A 21,752-nucleotide genomic window follows, 5' to 3' on the forward strand; every position below is an offset into this window, starting at 1 on the left:
CTTACTCTATGGTTTATATTATTGTTTTGATAACTTGAAAAGCTTGAAATATGTAATAATAACAAAATATATATTTATGTACCTACCGAATCTTTGTTACAAAAATTAGATATTCATGTTTTTAACAGTATACAATGGCACTATTTGTGAGAAACTGGCGAAGGAAAAAAATAATAAATGTTCTCCCGAGGCTTGTTATTGGTCTTATTTTTATATATTTTTATTGCGAATATTTAATTTATTATGTTACTCAAATACAGGTATAATATATAATAATGGTTCCCTATATTTCAATTAGAGACGCAATCGTAAATTATGTACATTTTTAGTGTGGTTGGTCGCCTTTAAAGAAAGAACCAGCTGATGGGACTGAACCTTTATATGCAATGATATTAGCTGATCCGCATTTGTTAGGGTCTCGTAATGGTCACTGGTTTGATAAATGGCGGCGTGAATGGCAAATGCATCGTGGATTTCAAACTGCTATAACATTACACCGGCCAGAAATTATATTTGTTTTGGGTAAGTTTTAATATACATTGTTATGAAGCTTTTAAAAAATATTATATTCCCAAATCACAAATACGGCTTCTTTCACAAATTACGAAAGAAAAGGGACAGTTGTTTAGGGAATCTTGAGATCAACTTCATTAATAAAACTATTCTTGATTTTGTATAAAATAAAACCTAGAACGTTCAAAGCAATCTTACACTATGTTCATTTTTTTCTGTAGCTATGAACTTGGTTGTAGGTGATCTCTTTGATGAAGGCAAATGGTGTCCAGAAAAGAGTTTAACGAATATGTGGAAAGATTTTATAAATTGTTCAAAGTTCCTGATGATACAGCCATGTATGCTGTGGTGGGTAATCATGATATTGGCTTTCATTATAGGTAAGTTTATCATTAATATTTAGAGTTGTCAATATCCATACATTTTTCCAATAACTTAAGTCCCTAAAGATAATTATTTTAGTATTATTATCTGATAACACTTTTTACAAGAAACAATTTTGGCCAAAGAGTGATTTTGAACTGATTTAGTTTCATTGATTTTATTTTTCTATACACTGTCAAGTAAGAGAAAAGTCCGGTTAGCTGGACCTAAATATGGTGATAAGTTTCGTAGGTAAAATATTTATATTTCACTTTTGTATAATCAATTGCTTAATAATATATTGTTGATTATTTTATTTTAAGATATGTACTGTAGTAGATTTTTGAAATATGTATTCATGTTTAATATTATTAATATAATATTTATAATATATTAATAATATTAATTGATATGATAATTTGTATATAATAACTAGATTTAAAACTTAGCTGTGGAGATTTTTACCAATTTTATCACCACTAAGTGACTCTTTTGTAGGATAACACCACACCTGGCTGCAAGGTTTGAGAGTAAATTAGATTCGCCGCCAGTTCGTCTAGTGAGTGAAAAGGGCAACCACTTTGTGCTCATTAATTCCATGGCGATGGAGGGAGACGGCTGCTCATTATGCTCGCGCGCGGTGAATGAAATTGATAAAATATCAAGTAAGGATTTCAGCTTTGCTTCTCTCGACTAAAGTAGTGCAAGAGTCAAGAGCGTCGCCAACCGATGGCCCAGGTAGAGGGGGGGTTCAAGTTGATATGGAGAATGAAAAAAATATGAATTGTAGGTAAATTCGAGAAGACATGTTTCTACCCCACTCTCTCTCGCTTGCTTTAACAATAACATAGAGCAGAGCGTAATTAAGCGTACGGATTATTAGGAATGGAATTAGTGAATTCATTCTAATAACGGGAATGATCGATCAAGCAAGTCAAGTCAGACTTACGACTTTGCTTGCTTTACATTTGGCAACTTTTTTAGAACCTCAAGGGAGCGGGGAAGCTGTCGCTCCCTATCCCCTCCTTGGCGACGCCCTTGGCAAGAGTTATTGTCATTTTATAGACAAGATTCCGATATTACGGAAGTTAATAATCATCATCACCAGCTATAGGAAGTCCACTGCTGAATATAAGCCACCTCTAAATATGATATTTTCTAGACCGATATATTAGAAGCGGATTGCGTGCAACAAGTCCTGCGACTTTTATCAGGTTGTCTGTCCACCTCTAACCAAAATTGATATTGTCACGTAATATTACAGATATATTGAAATGTAGCAGTGGCTCAACATTGTGCAAAGGGAAAGCAAAGCTAGAGCGGTATAGCCGACCGATAATAATGCAGGTATACCAATTATACTATAACGATCAATAGTTTACTTAGTGCGAGTTGTTGCTCCGATAGAAAAAACTAAAATGCGCGCTACAGGCATGACAGTTACTCGCATAACCAATAGTGCGAGGAATAAAGCAATAACATGCTTAACGGCAATAATCCGCCACTCGCATTCCCTGACCCGGTCTGAACTATATGACTAGGTATTAACACGGTTTTGTATTAGACTGCTATCCGTCCAAGCGAAATAGTTGGGCAATTTCTTATAATATTTCATATATTATACATTCAACTATAACTTAGAACTACGTAAATAACAAGTCGGACAAATAGTCCACTATCCGCCGTTTGCATTAAACGATCCCAATAGCTTTTTTCGATCCATCGCAAGAATGGGACGATCAGGTTTTATTTAAAAGCTCACATATTTATTATATTGATTTTGGTTTAATCACGTGGCTAGTTCGAAGATTAACATGGTGGTGTATTGAAAACGGCCGTAAGAATACAACGATAATCATTAAAATAACGTGCAAAAAATCCGATGTCGAGTAGTCAATACCTTGAAAGTTAAGAGTTGCCACTGCCCATTAAAACTCCACCCTCTGTGTTCGGTTTTAACGACTCAAGTTGTAGTAAACTGTGCCAGTAAAGCATGCCAATTAACACTAATCTATCGTCGAGTTAGCAGCTCGCCCTGTGCAGTTTAGCCATTATTGTAAATTAACATTGTCATTGTTATTAATCATCACCGTTGCGGTTAATGAATTAATCGTCAATGAGATAGTGTTTCATTGGTTCAGAATTTTTATATTTTCTAGAAGGAATTGTTTCGTAATATTGATAATTTTGATTGGTTATCTGCCTGGAACTGCCTAGTGCTTGAGTTAAAAATATGGTTCATTTAAATACCGATGATTTCATCTTATTTAAATGGTGTTTCATTGTACGTTACAACCTACTCAAAAATGTAAAAGTAGGTTTGGAAATTGTAAAAGATACCTACTTTTGAATTTAACAATATATACTTACCATTAGAAAGTTTTATTATGTATTTGTTATGGGAGACGTGTAAATAGAAACCACGTCAAAAGACACACACAGTAAATCGCAAAGTTTGAAATAGTTGCTAAAGGGATCGTTAGATAAAAAAATAGTATGTAATCAATGGGTATCAGGAAACGAATTTTCAGACCACATTTCATTTACCAACATTAATATTCATCAGATATAACTATTTCAGCACTATCCTCTGTACAGAGAATCGGATAGCATATGCACGGAGCCGGACGCGGCGCCATTACCCGCACGCAACGACTTGTTCGAGGAGCGATGGAACTGCTTGTCCAGGGAGTCCACGGAGTACCTGGTGGAGAGCCTCGCCCCGCGCGCCGCCTTCGGAGCCCACACGCACCACAGCTGCGTGGTGCGACACAGCTTCGTGCCCACCCCCAATCACAAGACTGAGTTCATAGAGTACACAGTACCGTCGTTCTCGTGGAGGAATAGAGAGGATCCTAAGTATTATCTTGTGAGTGTATTGATGTTTTCGTTTCATATGTGTCTATTAGCCTATGTTTTGGCACCGAGTTAGTGGTAGTTAAGTAGAGGCACAAAGCAAAGTTAGTGCTCTAGGTATATACAATTCATAGTATTTGTCGAAGAAATTATCTGTGTCTGTATAATTTTAATACAATCTTTAACAAATAACTTGATACATTAACGTTTCGCAAAATATTTGTGAATCATCTGTCATTAAAATAATCTGGCGTATAAACCTCTGTTGACTCGTTAAACACATAGTAACAACGAAACAAAAAACAATTTAACTTAGCGACAGTTTTAATCTTTCATACTTGTTTTGCACAAACTTCAAAATATAGATAGCGAGTTAATTTACGTAAAATATAGTAGTTATAAAGGCAAATAGTTCATTTAAATCAAGTATATTTGGCAAACGTGGAGAATTTAACTTTTTCATCGCTATCGATGTGACAGTGTCCTTATTACTAACGGACATTATATTTATGACACCATTGTCCTGTAGACATTATTTTAAGTAAGAAATATGTATTTGTCAGATATCGAGCTACTTATTGCCTTCATAGTGCGAGATTTTGTTTATTATTTTTAACATAAAGGGGGGGTCTAGACACTATCATGTTGAACACCAGGTAACAGTGGCGAAGGCTGAAATTTTCCGTAAGAGAATCCGACACAACCATATAAGTACAAATAATATGAATAAATGCGATTTACAAATCGTTCTAATGATAATTAGATTTTACATTAACTACGAAAGGGAAGACGGCAGACCGTGTTTGATGTCCTGAAACACGTCATTCGATTTATTCATTGTTTTGAGGATTTATCTGTATAGTGTCTTCGAATGCTCTTCGACTGTTTCTGTTATTTCAATGGAGTTTTTAATGGTATCCTTGTCAGCAGCATCTAACAGCTAAACGTCTAAAGTGAATTGTCAAGAGAAAAGTATGTGAGTTTATTTCGATACTCTACAACATTAAACAGGCCATTTAATTAATCAGTATTATTAAGGAACATTTTGTGTACCTTGAAATTAGTTCTCTGAAGTCGAATACTTCCAGTTTCTTATATTTCTTATTAGAGCAGAACCACACTTATGTTAGAGTTGAGTATTTGCTCAAAAAACAGTCAGGAATTTCAAAACCGAAAAATAATTAGCGTATCAGTTATATGTCGATATGGAATGCCGAAACAAATGTTTTTAATTCTTATTTTAAGGCAAGGTTTCAGCTTAGTCGTTATGGATCATATTACTAGATGTCACCCAATTTCGCTCTCAAGTGTGATACCAGCAGAGACGCTGTCAAGTTACAGACAGCCTCTTATGAGCATCGCTATAAAGAGAAATCAAAAACATCTTAATTGACTTTGTAAGTCGCAGCATATGACGGATTTTGACTAAGTTTCGTTTATTGAACCGGATTAACTTAGCTGATAACAAGCACTTAAATGACAACTCAAGGACTGTTCATTAAATAACTTAAATGTCTTCTTGACATGCAACGCAAAGGTGATATTGACTTATTAATATGGCGGTATGACTGGTCGCCTTTTTTTTTTTTTTTTGGTTTCGCGGAGAAAGTCCCTTATTACTACCGCCCAGCCTTCGTGGGGGGCGACTGAGCGGTTATGTTGGGGTAACCGTGCCTTACGGCCCGGCGTTGAGCCGCCCGGATTTGATGACGACCTTCGGGCGACCGCCGGGCCGAGTCCCCTAACCCGAGTACAACTAACCTATGCACGGCCTACCAGCTAAAACTCCGCGGTGGCCCTCTTCGGCGCATTAGGGACGACTGCGGGCTTCCTCTGACGGAAGTGTCTAAGTATTCGTCCGCAGCCGCCCTGCGCGGTGCCGCCTTGCGGCCCGTCTCCTATGGGGGGGGGGGGGGGCTCAGAAGCCCCCACGCACCGAAGGACGCCCTCGGCGTCTACGGCAGCATGAGGCCAACTACACACTGCCGTCCATCCCGGGGTCAACCGAAAATGTGCAAGGATGCACAAAAATGCACTAGGGCGGACAGCCCCCTGCTGCCCGCCGACGACCCCCTTCGTGGCCACTATTAGTCGCCTCTTACGACAGGCAGGGGATACCATGGTGGAATTCTTCAAACGCCCCCATTCCACAGGGCGGGAGACGCCGGTCAGTCGTCTACCCGGCGCCTCCTTCGTCTCCTCTGACGGCGGGAGGGATCCTCCCTCTCTCGATCCCTCTCGGCACTCTCCTTCTGCGAGAGGACCACCTCGCAGAAGTGGGCCACCGCATGCCAGGCCTCCTGACTGCCGACCATGGAAGCGACCACGACCGGCAACGAGAGATCTCCTCCGACGACTGAAACGAGAGCGCTGCGCTCGTCGTCCCAGGCTGGGCAGGACTCCAACGTGTGTTGGGCCGTATCCTGCGGGCAGTTGTCACAATGGTGACACACGGCGCTTACTTCCTTTCGTACTATTTGATACAGGTACTCACCGAAGCAACCATGCCCGGTGAGCACCTGCGTCAGGCGAAATGTCGCCGCGCCGTGGCGCCTGTCCAGCCACTGTGCAAAGACAGGACGCACTGCCGCGACGGCCCGAAGTCCTGCTGACGGGGCCTCCAGCCTGAGACGCCACTCCTCCACGGCGGCTCGCCGTAAGGAGGCCCTCTTGGCCTCCACCTCCTTCGGGATGACTGGTCGCCTGCTTATCGTTAATTCCCTGGAAGATCCTGTCCTCGGCAAATGGTGTTAGAAAAACACGAGTATTTCCGACCCGGAAATCGAACCCAAGGTCCTGGTAAACAGCCTTTATAAGCCACGAGACTAAGAGGCGATAATAAACGTATCTAAATTTTCCGTAATAATATGTCCAAATTATTGCACAATACCAAGTAATCACTACGCGAGTTAGTTCAGGCGTTTTATTGTTTTGATAATTACTTTATCGCGAACGGTTATATCCATTGTTCATTAATCAATCCGGAGAGCCAACCGAAGCTGGTTGCTGATGATTACCATAGCGTCATTGCGAAGAACCCGGCGCGGGGTCGCGACCTGCTACTGTGACATTAAGACAATTGATATCTTCTCTCAAATGTCTTAAAATCCTGTTCAGAATTAAGATAAAAAATATACTTGAATTGTTCAAAGTTTTTTTTTGTTGAGATTTTAATTTATTTTTCTATAGAACAAATATTCTTTTTTATTTAAGTTTTAAGAAAGATCTAATTTTTTAGTAGTCTAACCTACATTGATCCAATAGTCATTTAATTCTTATAAGATCTAGAATCGATTGGCATCAAAAGTTTTATATGAATTGATTATGGAGATAAATATATTTTCCAAAAGAGGTATTACTGTAGTTAGAGCGTATAAGTTATATTTTGCACCTTCCAGCTACATTTTATTTACATTTTTTTTTGTATGAGCAACACAAAAAATAAATATTTCTTTAAAAGGTATTTAACATTGTTTCTATGGAGAACTGAGAAGGTACTATTGTTTAAATGAAGTCGTTACAGTTCATTACACAATGCCGTCTTAATTCCATAATATAGACCTTCAATGCGGGAAAAAGACGATTGCAAATTGCAGCCTTTTGTAATTCTATAGAACTATTTGTGGCCTTTATTCATTTTATATTTTTTTAAGAAAGTCGATTAATAAACTAGCAGATAATTTTAGTCAGTAATTAATTAATACTGACCACGCTCAAATTGGTGGGGGGAGACTGGGGATAGATCGCAGTTCGATTCCTGCGTAAAAATATATCACGATCTTTGGATTTATATTCAATTGTTGTAAGCGATCCATGAAAACCGTATTTGCGTTATTATCAACACTAAAGCTATCATTAAGTGGTACGACCTCGGTAGAGCTGGCTCGATCAAACTTTCAACAAGTTATCTACACCATCGTTCGGTTCTATTACTTGCAAATCAAATTTAATCTGACTAATATCGCTAAAGCTCCAACTCGGCTCTGTAATCTATAATTATTTTTTTTATTGCTATGAATGTCGAGACGAGCCCGCCGTTCGCCTGATGGTAAGTGATACGACCGCCCATAAACAACAGAAACACCACCAACACCTTGAGTTACAAAGTATTGCTTGGTATTCCACTGCGCTCGCCATCCTGAGAGATTAGATGTTAAGTCTCACTATGTCCAGTAGTTACACGGTTGCGATATTTTAATAAAATTAACCCCAATTTCCAGGTAACAATATCTCCAGACGAGGTGAAAGTGTCGAAATGCGGCATGCCTCGTGAATCTACGATGATTCTCACCGCTGTAATAATGCTACTGGCGTTGCTCGTTTATTTAAGATATATATTAATCGCTACGAATGACAGCAATTACAAACTTTTGTAAGTATAATTTCTCTTTACCACGTAATCAGTCCCGGAATGTTATTTACAAAACGATTACATTTGTTTATTGAAACTTATCCTTATTGGAAATAATTGCAATTAATAGAAGTTTCAACCACTCATTGTTTTGTGAAATAATTAAAGTCAATGAGACTTCATCACAGATATTTTAATCAGGGAAGCCACTTAAATTGTATAGAAGAACGATATGTTCAGGAATATTCGCGTACCATAATAGAGATGGCTTCGTCAGTTTGTTCAGACGTTCTTATGTATTACGCGTATGAATCAACAGAAGGACAGACTCCAGAGAATCATAAAGATTTTATCACATTATATTTATTGCAAATAATTTAACCTGAGTACTGATGTACCCTTAGCTTTTAAAAAGATTGAGTGATATCGAAGCTAATAATTAAAAATAATATTAATAATTAAAATAATAATATATTGCCCTTGAAAAATCCCATGTTAAATTCTAATACTTGGTAATGATTGGTTACTTATTAATCTTGTTACAAGTAATTTAAATTTTCCCACGAAATTCTAATATCTTATGTCATAGTATGTTTTGACTATTGCTGATAATTATATTTACCGATAAAAAACTGTGATTAATCGAAAAAAACGACAAATGAGAATTGATAAAGTGGGGACAGCCCTCGCGCCATTTTATCGAAACAGTTTGGGTAGTAAGAGGGGAGTATACTAAAAAAAACGAGGTATAGGCAATATATGCCGGCACGGCGAAATTACTTCTACACCTGATAGTAAGTGGCGTGGTGATCAGATATTGAGATAATAATCCCTTGCCCGTCGATACTATTATGCCGGCATATTAAAATGAAATGTAATAAAACCCGTTTACGACGATTTTGAAGGACCCAACCAATAACGCGTTTTAAGCAGGCCATCGTAGTATTCGTGATGTGCAAAAAACTTAATACGTTTTTTTTTTAATTTAGCTGCGAATGACAAATTCCTTAAATGTAAAACTCTGTCTAAATTACTTTTTGTCCAACCCGGAATTCAAACCTCGGACCACATCGTACTCGTATCGTGTACGCAATAAAACTATGCTACCGAGGAAGTTAAATGTGTATAATGGAACAGTGATTGCCTATAATCAGGTGAAAGCACTCATTTCAAACAGAGAACTGGTCATTCTTTATCTAGCTGTGAATTTATGGGAAAAGTGTGAGAGAGATAGAGCGATCGAGCGGCTAGTTGTCTTTTTCTAGAATTCTGATTACATGTCACAGGATTGCAGGATCGTTTTGTTTGCCTCTTGTCACTAGAGATTTACAGAAAAGAGGCAGTAATTGCCGCACAGCCATTTTTTCTTAGTATTATCAGGTGTACAAATTCCTTACGAATGGTTATTTTTTTAGTTTATTGGGCTTGTTCTTATTTCATTTAGTAACCAGGGAATAAGTGTATCTAATTCTTTGTCACAATTATTTTATGGGCACATAAGTGCATAGCAAATTTTTATCGGCGATTTTTACATTTTACGCAACAAAATCCTATTTAGAACACTGAAAAAAAAAACATAAATCTTGTATAGGCTACAGACGTCACTGTTATTAACAAGATTAGTATATTTTATAAGGAAAAAAAGGTTTTAAACGTCCATTTAATATGTACGCAAACGACGTCCAATATTAACTACCAGAGTTCCAGTTCTGTCAGTCAATGTCCATGTTAATGTGAAGTGACACGGGTCGTGCCCAGGTGGAACCAAAGCTTTATTTATCAATGTTGCGGCATTGCAAATACAAATTCATAAATACCCACAGATATAATAAAATAAGAAATTTCTGTGTACGAAATATGTGTAGCATTAATAGAAGCAGTTTTTTAAGTTAAGAGTTATTTTGTTTAATTGTATTATATATACTCGTATATATGTATGTCTCTTAAATATATATTTATGTAATTGTTGTTTTTTCTTTTCAGATCTGGAAAGGAAGTGTAAACTTGTGAATATAATTGTGCATATTATGCAATGGGTATTTAATAAACAATTGTTTTTATTATTCGTTATTTTTTGTATTCATAATCACCTATTCAACTACATTGTAATGGAGTTTGCGTGACATTATGAACTCCAGTACTAAGCGATTTTACATTTATCGCTTTAAGGTCGAAATTATCAATGAATTGAACTTTTATTATATTTAAATGTCATTGTTATATTTTTATGATAATTAAAATCTATAACGTATCGTTCAATTTAATTAAGTCGTCTGTTTAATGTATGCGTGAAACGGAACTGATAAGTTCAACTTCTGAGGAGGTGAGGTCCAGAGACAGATAACACGGAGCATGCTATCTAACATGAAATGGCAGATAATGAAATACGTGACTAATTAGAAGGCAAAAAATATATTTTATTAAATAAAGATAGGAACTTTTCGCGTGACACTCACGCGCAAAATTGACAGCAATTGTAAAACAGTTAACAATCAACTTTTAATACTGTTTCATAATCTAAGTTGTTTATAAATCTAAAAGCTAAACTACACAATAAATGCAAATTAGACTTATAATTACTAATAATAACAGTAGGCAATATTAAACACATTCACCCGTAGAGAAAAACATTGCGTATCCAGTTCACACCCGTTAAGTACAATAAGACATTTCTTATCAAACTGCTGACATCAACACTAAGGTTAGTGGTTCTTAACTACTCCAAAGTACAGATCTAGTAACTCGTGTAGGTAAACAATGTATTATAGAGTTGCCAAGGAAACTAAATAACGTTAAGGGCCTGTTTCACAAATTTCAAGTAAATGTGATTTGACAGTATTAAACAGCTAATGTAATTAGTCCTGATTTCATTAGCATATAATTAGGAACATAGATTTGAGTGTGACTTTTGTAGGTGGTCGTTTTATCGTTTATGTGTGGCATTTACCCAGAAGTTGTATAACGGGTCCTTAATGTAACAGTAACTATACTTATAACTTTGAAATCATTTACAATTAAGAATAACCTATTCGATATCTGCTGACTGCGCCTATTTTAATCTATTACTTAAATTAAAAGACTATGTTCACTCTGGAATGTCACTTAGTTTGATGCCTCCTGGCCGCCGGTACATGCGCTCGTGGAGAGGCAGTTCACCGACAAGGAAACGGTCCAGGGCTTTGGTGGCCATGCGAGAGTGTCCCGAACTCCTGAATGCAGTGCTCGCGTCGCTACCAGCATACTCCATCATAATGTCAGCTCCCCCTGGGTGCTATAACAAACCAAACATGTTTTCGTTAAATAACCGGACTTATTGTAATTTATTTTACTTCTTTTAAAATATAAATATGTCCTATTTTTGTAAAAAAAAATGTAAGGCTGAATGCTCACCTCATCAAAGAAACTAGTGATATCGTAGACGCGGTCGTAAATTACTACCCAGCAGTCATCGGGCGTGTCGTGGTGACTCACTTCCGCAAGGGTAATGATGCGGTCTTTCGCTTCGGGTGCACCTGGGATTATCTCACTCGACCATTTCTTCTGGTCGCTTTCCACGGACCATGGGTTCACAAACCGTAACGCCGCCATAGTCAGCGCCACCAGGTCTATCTCAGTTTGATCGTTATTCACGGGTAGAGACGCCGACAGATTCATCTCGGGTGCAGTTTGTACGGTTGCCATTCTCGTCGTTATTTTTCAAATATTCACGTAAATTTCTCCTTAACTCTTGTTCTTCAGACTTGCTTATCCCTCGAAGCGCACGATGCAATTGATCAATCGCGGTCTCGTGAAACTGTAAAGGGTTTATAAACGCATTAGTGTGGATATACGTGTATATTAATTTCATGTTTAATAGGGCTGATCGCTGGTGGTATTTTGTTTAATTTATGAGTGTTTATAGCTTAGATATCTTTTGAAATTTTATATCTGAGAAATCATATAAGGTTGTGATTTCGTTTTAAAAATATATATTATTACAATTTTTTATATTTTTCATAAATATATGTTCATTTTCCTGTGCTTTATGGACAACCCTGTTGGAAAGCAATAGAGCGTGAATCGTCAGTCGTCAACATGCGATACTGGTTACGTGGATCGATTTACATAGTCTAGACATGCCACCACCAAAAGATTGCCAATAGGCTCCTATATAAAGGAACTCAGAAAATCTTAGGGCGCATTACTATTGAACTGCCAAGACTTAAGTTATCAGTCTTCTTGTGACCTCCGAAAATAAAAGATAATTTATCAAACAGCGTTCGCGAATAATATCGTACCGCCAACAACTTATCAGCTTCATTTGACGTAAGCTAAAGTATTGAAGATAATTTCGTGTCATGCGAATGACCCTTCTTAATGCTACTAAATTATTATTTTTTAATATTTGGTCCAACATTATTCAAAACTATAAATTGACCCATTTACTTTATGAAGTATCAATAAGTGTTTGCAATTAAGGAGTTAAGATTTCCCAGTATACGTACATCTATTAGCATAATATTTATATTTATAATAATACGTTAGATGCATAACAAATAATATTTACCTTTTAATCAATGCACTTGATCTGAAACACTCGTGTTATCTTTGTTGATGTTCAAATCGCGGAGAGTGACTATCGCACCAATTGTCACTATGCCACAGTTGTTCGTATTTCAGTTGATTATTCACTATATTCGGATGATGCATGAGAGCGTATATCATTGCCACGATCTAATATTGTCTTGTCATCGAGTACTAGCGACTTGTGAATGAGGTCTCATTAGTAGCGCCGTTGCTTTTATAGCGGCGTGGGCACGCGCCGAAACAATTTCTGATGTAATCCGCCGCTATCTTGCTCGGTGTCGCGCGGCGGTGGACGGCGGTGTGGCCCGTGGCATGCGCTCGGCGGTTCGTCGCGCCCGCCCGTCTCCATGCGTTGCCACCATCGCTACCCAACTTAACAACCTTCTTATATCCATCAATATGGTGGTCATTGTCAATAACACAGCGAGTAATGATCCCTAAAATTGTTATTAAGATTTAATCCAGCTTTAATGATAATTTTATTTAGTTTTTAATCCGTTAAAGGTTAGAAGCATGCATATATTTATAGTTGCCACAAACTGGCTGTGTGATAATTTACATTATATGGCCTAAGTTAAAATGTATCCCTTCAATTCTACTAATATTTAAAATGTAAGGTTTAAAGTAGGTTGTGGTAATTATGTTTGGATGTTTCCAAATCCAGTGAATGGATTTGGATTAATTTAATACAAAAATACTTATCCCAAGCGCTAGATGAAGTGCTATTTACTCCAGAAAAACGCACACAGCAGCGATTAAAATGTAGATTTTAAAAGGTACTTAATGTAATGGGCATAAAAATAATAGGCTATTACATTTCAAATTAGAACGGCATAGTAGGTACCTATATGGTTAAAAAACAAATATTATTATTTAAACCACTTATTTATTGTACTGTTTCTTTTGGCGCGATTTAAGTACAGATGGAATAACATTTATATCAATTTATTTGGAATTGGAGTTTCCATAGCAATATTGACGTAGGACGGATAATGAACTCTTGCGCATCGTACGATGTCGACCACACAAACAAACTTCAATTCACGTCGATTATTATCTATTGTGATGATCTATTATAATTCATTACGTTATAAACAAATTGGAATGACGAATTCATCCAAGTCGTCTGAAATTAAATACGATAGTAGCAACATCTGAATTTACAATTTATATTATTTATTAAAACTATACCAGGTTTTTCACCGCTACTTTCAGTAAACGATCCCAATCGCTTTTTTAGTCAATCTCAAAAATAGAACAGTCACGATAAAGTTGTTCTTTACATGCTAACGAATGACTTATTGTGATTGGTTTATTCTCAAAATAGGATTGAAGATTGAGATTGAGATCGTATGTTAAAAACGGTTGTAAATAAGTACCTAGGTAATATAACTTCAATACAGCTATTTTCTTTGATAATTTACACCTATTTATTGACATCTACATTAAAAATTTTCGTATCTATAATTTTTTATTATTAAAATTTTAAATTCTTACGCCGAGACTATTTATTAATATTATGAATTACCTATCTTTTCAGGTCCTGAGTACTGTGCAAGTTTATGTTGTTTTTCTAAAGTGATAAGACGAACATATTTAGGTACTACCTGTATCGACTATAATTACAATTCCCACAGTTTAACCAATAAATAAACTGTCTGGTAATTTATTTATCAGCTTTGTTTATATTTAGAAGATACTCGCTAGACAAGCAAAAAACATCAAACCAATAGGTAAACATTTTTGCATTAAATACTGATAGCCGTTTTTTTTTAATATAATATAATATGTCTGATGAAAAAATTTATGATATTACATACGTTTTTGCACTAAATAAAATAAATGTTTGGCATTTTAATTTAAAAACAATGACGCAAGAGTCAATCAAACTCGCTCAATTCTATTAATGTTGACCATTTGATAAGGTCAATTAATACATCACAGTTCATAAAATATTCATACACGATTTTTTTCTTTTGCTAAGAATAAGATAGTTTTATTTTTTGACGGTACCTACAACTCGAAACTCGATCTGAGTTAATTCCCCATTGGATGGAAAATCAATTTTAAGTTATTCTAGGTACTTAGAGATTGAAGCCGTGTGTCCAACTTTAATTTCCTGACAATAATCAATCGAATGAAATCATCGAGGCATAACAATTTAGCACGTTGGTACTAGACCACTGATTCACTTATTGATCAAAACTGATTTCATTGGATGTCTGATCCATATTAATATTAATTAAATGGAAACAATTTTCCAGACCATATTATATTGCATTGCCGTTTATGTTAATGTTTCCTGTTATAATATAACATAATATTGTGCTTCAGTTCAAATATTTAGTTCAAAATCTATCAATACTATCGTGGCTTGTCATACTGTCAGTACCAAGTCGTCAAATATCTTTAGATTTCCAAAATTCATATAATTATGTAGGTAAAATAATGATGTAGTATATATAAGTTATAACATTTGCTCAACAACAAGAATCTTTTGTTGAGCTGCTTGATGTCTTTTTACCGGAGTTGAGTATAGTCAAATTATTTTTAACTAGCTTTTGCCCGCGGCTCCGCCCGCGTTATAAAGTTTTTCAGGCTAAAGTTTTCCGTTATAAAAGTCACGCTATATATTTTCCCGGAAGCCTATGTTCTTCCCAGGGTCTCAAACTGTCTTCATACCATATTTCATCTTAATGCGTTGGGTAGTTTTTGAGTTTAACACGTTCAGGCAGACAGATGCAGTGGGGGACTTTGTTTTATAATAATATTTTTTAGAACTTTTTAAGAGGAACAATCCCGTCATACATCATTGTTGCATAACTTTAACCGTTTACGCAGCGCACGCAACGGAAGCTCTCAAAACTAATAAATTGTCCCCATTTTTGCAACATGTTTCATTACTGCTCCGCATGATATATAGCCCATAGCACTCCACAAATAAAGGGCTATCCAAAACAAAACGAATTTTTCAGTTCATACTGGTAGTTCCTGAGATTAGCCATTACTGCTCCGCTCCTATTGGTTATAGCGTGATGATATATAACTTAGAGCACTTTACAAACAAAGGGCTATCCAACGCAAAAATATTTTTTCAGTTTGGACCGGTAGTTCCTGAGATTAGCCATTACTGCTCCGCTCCTATTGGGTATAGCGTGATGATATGTAGTCTACAGCACTCCACGAACAAAGGGCTATCCAACACAAAAATATTTTTTTCAGTTTGGACCGGAAGTTCCTGAGATTAGCTATTACTGCTCCGCTCCTATTGGGTATGGCGTGATGATATATAGCCTATAGCACTCCACGAACAAAGGGCTATCCAACACAAAAATAATTTTTCAGTTTGGACCGGTAGTTTCTGAGATTAGCGCGTTCAAACAAACAAACAAACAAACAAACTCTTCAGCTTTATATAATAGTATAGATTATCCGACCTTCGTAGCTTAGTTAGGAGGTGCCGGCCCTTTGGACTCTTATACTGTCTGTCATGTTGCAACGGTCAAACAAACGGTCCTCCCGGTTCTAATAAACGCAGCATGACAGAATATTAGATATTTTTAAAAAATATATCACGTCACTCATTTTTCCTCTCCATACACTCATAATCCTAAATAATCTTAATCCTTTCCTTGTTCTTATTCCTCCTCACCGATCCTCGAAGCTCATACTGCCGCATCGTCTTTGGACGGTAATTGCAGAATTGCATGGAATGCTGAATCTCTTCGGAGGCGTGTGCTCGTCACTTCGGCTGCAAGATCAGTGAGTAGTTTTTTGCAGTACCTAATATCTCTACCCTGCCTCACTTGAGGGCACATCATAGGTAACAATAACAATAGTAGGTATCTAATACTTAAAAGTCGTCTAAGCACTGAGATTATTTAAATGACATGACATGATGATACATGATTTAACATAATATTTTGTATACTTAGTGGACGTTATTTTAAAAATAAGCCGCTATTTTAATGTAGGTTGATATTGAGGCACCTACTTTATATCTTAGGTAGTTTGATAGATATTATAGATTTAAAATAATTCGATATGGTAAAAAAGATAACTTAACCCATAAGTAATTAAAAAATATATTACTTGACACAGATGACGGGAAAGCGTGGCAATTGTTTATTGAACATTATCGTTTCTGGGTGAAAAGCACTATTAATAATCATGTATAGAGTCCATGAGAAGTACTAGTTATATAAAATGTCCTTGGTAAGAGATAATTCTTTGATGACGTCTGTGGGCGTAACTTACGATTTTGTTTACCCACTTCGAGAAACTGATAATATTTTTAGGTTATTTTGTGTCAAATTAATGTTAACATTATCATTGGCTGATCGACAATTGTTATGATACAATACATATAATAATATCGTCACGATCTTATTGCATCAAACATGTTTAGCGTGCGATTAAAATTTTCAATACGAACAATAGATGTAATCGGCCAAAGATTGAGACATTTGGCTTATAGCATATTTTAACAATTAGTTTGGTGCATTGCGGATATAGTTGTTGCAACTTAGCTTTTCTTTGTAGGGGTACAGGCATGAGATTTAAATGAAAACAAAATCTTTATTACTCAAAATGACCCCTACACTTAGGCCGTGGACACTAGGTAAATATGATATGCCTGTTTCTGTATATAAATAATATGGTTAGCTAGCTCCATTGGCTCTCATGTCAGACTAATACTGTCACTCAAGAAACAATAGTATTGTTATTTACCTATTCTTAAAATTGTTAATAAAATAAACAAGTACGTTTAATCTTACGACCAACGGGGCGAATATTGCTTATTTTTATCACGCAATATCTGTCAAGTACCTACACATTTCCGCCAAACAACCATGAATTATTTACTAGAATCAATAAGATAAGACGAAATCGCGTCAGCACTTTGCAGGTTATTATGTAAAATAACATTAAATCAAAATAACTACGAATGAATCAGGCCTACGCAAGTCATGCGTCACAACTCCTAGCTACTCACGAGCTACTCCTTTTAATAATATTTGTTGGAATGTGGTTTATAAGTTCATATCAAATATGATTGATTTGTATGCGATTTACGGTAATTAATGCATTGTGGGAACAAACAATAAATATAAATACAAACTGAGTTGGATTTTCACCTGAAATTCTGGTGCATTGTGTTCGGGAATGTAAAGCGAGAAGAGGTAGACGTCTCGCATCAGTCCGATATATTTTTGTTTTCTATAGCAAAATGTAGGTGCGCCACAGGGTATACCGACGTTCTTGAACGCTTATTCAAAGAAGAATTCTGGTTGTGTTGCAAACATACATGGAGGCGGGGGAATTACGTGGTACCCACCCAATGCCTACTAGTATTATAAAAACGACCAAAATTAACAAATCTGCGAGTTAGTCTAAGACACTGTGCCCTCCCCCCCCCCCCACCCCTTCTCCCTGTAGAAATTGGTTGGCAAACTAAAGAAGGTGAGGTAAAGTGTGGCATGTCCAAGTTTATGGTCCTCCGTATTGAAAATTTGTTTTAGTATGAAAAATGGTAAAAAGATCTGATTAAATGGATGCACTAATTACATTAACAGTAGTAAGTATAGCTACACTTATATATAAATTGATGAAAAATGTAAGTACCTACCTACGTTAGTAGCTAACTCTTGAATAACGAGATTAATAATAGTTGGAAATAAACAACTTGAAAAAACGAACTTGCATTTTTAAATATTTATTTTTATATCCTGTCACATGGCTCGCTTCACTTCGATATCGTACCATTTTCTTACTAGCCTTTGTCACCTCGACTGTATTATTTTATTAACAATGAAATATGAATTGTATTTATAGTTTGTTAATTTGTAGCCTTATTTTCATCAATAATAAAAAAAATTATTAAGAAAATAATGGATAACAACAAATGAAAATTGCTTTGGTTATAGAATTCGGTGGAATCAAAACGACATAGATATATAACATTTTGGCTAGTAGGTATATTTAAAATTTACTGCGCGTTACTAAAAAAATATTGTTTAATTGCGTGTTATATTTTTTCTATCGATGTATTTCTTTAGCGTTCAATGTCACCATGGCGGAACTTTTTATTACAAGTTATAAAAACGGTAGTTTTGTTTTTTATACAACGTATTTTACTATCTAGATAATATATTTATAGATTTGAAATGGCGGAACACTTTCACGTTACCTAGAGGTGATTGTATGCTATCAATAGGAAAGCTTTGATATTTTTAACCTATAATGGACACGTAATGATAAGATATTTTTAACAAGATTTTTAACGCATTATAATGTTACCCCAAAGCTGATTATATGTGATATTTAAAACTTAAAAGGACTGCCTCGAACGCGTAGTTCTACATGTGCGGTGCGACACCGCTTCGAGATAATAGGATCGAATCCCGGGTCGGGCAAGTAATCTTAGGTTTTTCTTCTCAGTATCAGCTCTGAACCTGGAATTATGCCCAATATGGTGGTAGGCTCGCCCTTATCAGCCTTGGTAGAACCTCTGCCTACTCCCTCGGGGATAAAGGCGTGATGTATGTATTTGTATGTAAAACTTAAGGTGTAATGCAAAATTTGGATCTAAAATTAAATTGGACTTTAAATGAATAAAAATATTAAATAAATTTAGATTAAAGATTGTATTCAAAATAATTAGCTAGTTAGTAAAAAATCGCAGCCAAATTTTACTGATCACTTTAATCTCCGATGATATACTTTAGTAATTGAAGTTTATTGTATTGAAGATGTCAACATTCGGATTGTAGCCCAAGAGTCACGGACTCTATGAATGTGTGGCACATTTGACATGTGACCTCTCGTCGCGTGTTCAGATATGTACGTATATTTCGCTCCAATTTGGTCCGGATCGCGCTGGTTCCCCGGATCGGAAGGGCGCACTTTGATTGGCTAGTACTTGCATTTTTATGATTTATCTTTTACCAATCAGGTTTCCGCAGTCACTATAAGTAACATACGATGCGACTCTACCAATAGTCAATTCGACAACGTTACATTAGATTAGGATTTCAAATTGTTGGTTTTATGTTTTATGTAATAGATGGGTATAGGTTCAAAAATAAGACTCAGTAATTTAATGTCATCAGACATCGTTAGTATTTATTTATTTATTTGGGTAGCCAACAAAACATACACTTACATAACTATCTGTAACATTACAGTAAGTAATTCAGTAATTAACACTGCAGTCAGTGTAGTTTTAATTAGTGAACTTTACAAAAGTCCAAAAAAGTAATAAAATAATGTTTCAATCAATTCTGTTTGTTGGTAGGTACATAAAATCCAAAATAACCAATTTTTAATATATATGTAGGCATATATTTATTGCTATAAGACTAATACTATAAATTCAATATTTCTTACTATATATCAGCAAGCGCTTAGAGAACACGTATTTTATATGCATTTTTAAAACGGGATGCTATCATTATTGCCATTTATTTTCCTCACATTTGTTTATAATACTAAAATGATGTAATATGATATACTAAGTAACATACCTAATGATTTAATATTTTGTGGAAATGAATGTCAAGAGACAACTGAATACATTATGCTGATAATATGCATGTCATTATTACAATAAATACCTACATTATTTAACATTTTCCTTATAGCTCGTATACGGCAAATCTTACCGTTAAGCGTTTATTATAATTTGTGGTTCTGTTAATGATTGTTTAACCGCTTTCTTGCTTAAATTACGGCATCTTAGGTTCTGAGAGTCAAGGAATAAAACAGATGAAGTAAATCATCGATAAAAATATATTTAATTAATATTTACTACACGCGTAACTAACCCGGAAATGATACCAAAAATCTATAAAAATATTTGTAGATTTTTGAAGCGCTCTATTAAAAATTATAGAATAAATAATTAAATAGAAGTGATGTATTTATTATGAGATTATGTTGGTGGTTAAACGATTTTAAGGATGGCATTTAGTAACGCTTCGTATGCATTAGCTGATGCAATTTAGTCGGTTATATCGTTAGGTGTGCCGCGCATGTGCCGTCCCTGATTCTACCTGCGCGCACGTTTTTCTACTGACCATGCAAGAGACTAGTATAACATCAGTAGAATGTTGCGTCATGCGTTCCGACCAAACAACTGCCAACAAGAGTTTGGCAAAGGATACAAATAATATGTATATGGAGATTTATCAACGTAGTCTATGGTTTATTAAAACTATAGAGACGATCATTTTATAAATACCGCCTTAGTTATACCTATAGTATTTTAAGATGGTTTTAACTTTTAAAATAATCACTGTTTTACCAATGTTTTCGTTGTGTCAAGTAATAATTGTAAGTCAAAGATAAGATTTTGGTAAAGCCTATAATTTGTACCAACTATAGTACAAAAATTCTTATTAGTTTTATCATGGAATTTCCAAAACATATATAAACTGGCTGACTGATAAAAGATACGGTACCTACACATTAAAATTATAATACAGTTATCGACATTGGAAAACATGTATTCGCCGTGGAAGTGTGTTATGCCTGTCGGCCACATCATATATTAAAATATACATCGAATTGGCGATATCACGGAATTGATGAATTTAATTACATTCTCTATAAAGGCTCATATAAGTCATATCATAGAATACTATACAAGTTTTTCTATATTTTTTGAGTTAAAATTTTAATCAATCATAAGTCTTTTTCTCTTGTAACTGAAAGAAAATGACAAAAAAAAATTTTTCCGTAGCTCAATAGGCACCCTTATAGACCTTTCTTTTCTCAGGAACTCGTAGAAGTATCAAGTTTAAATTTATATCATATGCTGGGATCCACGGTCTCATTAAGCTGTGAAAAAATCAAGCTTGTAGTCAACGTGATCTAACAATGAAAAGTTTATGCCGTATATTCTGCGATTTCATTAGGGAATCAATACCTATATAATATTTGCCTAGAATCATGAGATTTGGCAAAAAGCAATATCTTACAGTACATATAAAACCGTAAATTTGTATTTTAATAAAAAAAGGCAACTTTCTATTGCAAAGTTATTATTTACAGTTAGTGTAATAAACGATCGAAGGATTGAACGGCAAATTAAGTTTGTCAA

General features: G+C 35.5%; 2 protein-coding genes across 2 annotated transcripts; one reads left to right on the plus strand and one right to left on the minus strand.

Moving 5' to 3' along the window:
- Window positions 1–13: 13 nt before the first annotated feature.
- On the plus strand, window positions 14–10,153 carry LOC115448276 (metallophosphoesterase 1). The gene is given in 9 exon segments (XM_037441948.1): window positions 14–260; window positions 330–522; window positions 753–779; window positions 782–893; window positions 1,375–1,541; window positions 2,141–2,223; window positions 3,458–3,745; window positions 7,953–8,104; window positions 10,067–10,153. Coding segments are annotated over 9 exon segments (1,167 nt in total). The 5' UTR covers window positions 14–134; the 3' UTR covers window positions 10,086–10,153.
- A 323-nt stretch (window positions 10,154–10,476) lies between these two features.
- Window positions 10,477–12,855, minus strand: LOC115448277 (cytochrome B5-like protein). The gene is made up of 3 exons (XM_030175663.2): window positions 12,630–12,855; window positions 11,474–11,876; window positions 10,477–11,354 (listed from the first exon to the last, which is right to left on the minus strand). Exons 2-3 carry the CDS (start codon window positions 11,762–11,764, stop codon window positions 11,169–11,171), a joined length of 477 nt encoding a protein of 158 aa, XP_030031523.1. The 5' UTR covers window positions 11,765–11,876; window positions 12,630–12,855; the 3' UTR covers window positions 10,477–11,168.
- Window positions 12,856–21,752: the final 8,897 nt, after the last annotated feature.

Source organism: Manduca sexta, chromosome 23 (genome assembly GCF_014839805.1).
Source record: "Manduca sexta isolate Smith_Timp_Sample1 chromosome 23, JHU_Msex_v1.0, whole genome shotgun sequence".
Taxonomy (NCBI): Eukaryota; Metazoa; Arthropoda; class Insecta; order Lepidoptera; family Sphingidae; genus Manduca; species Manduca sexta.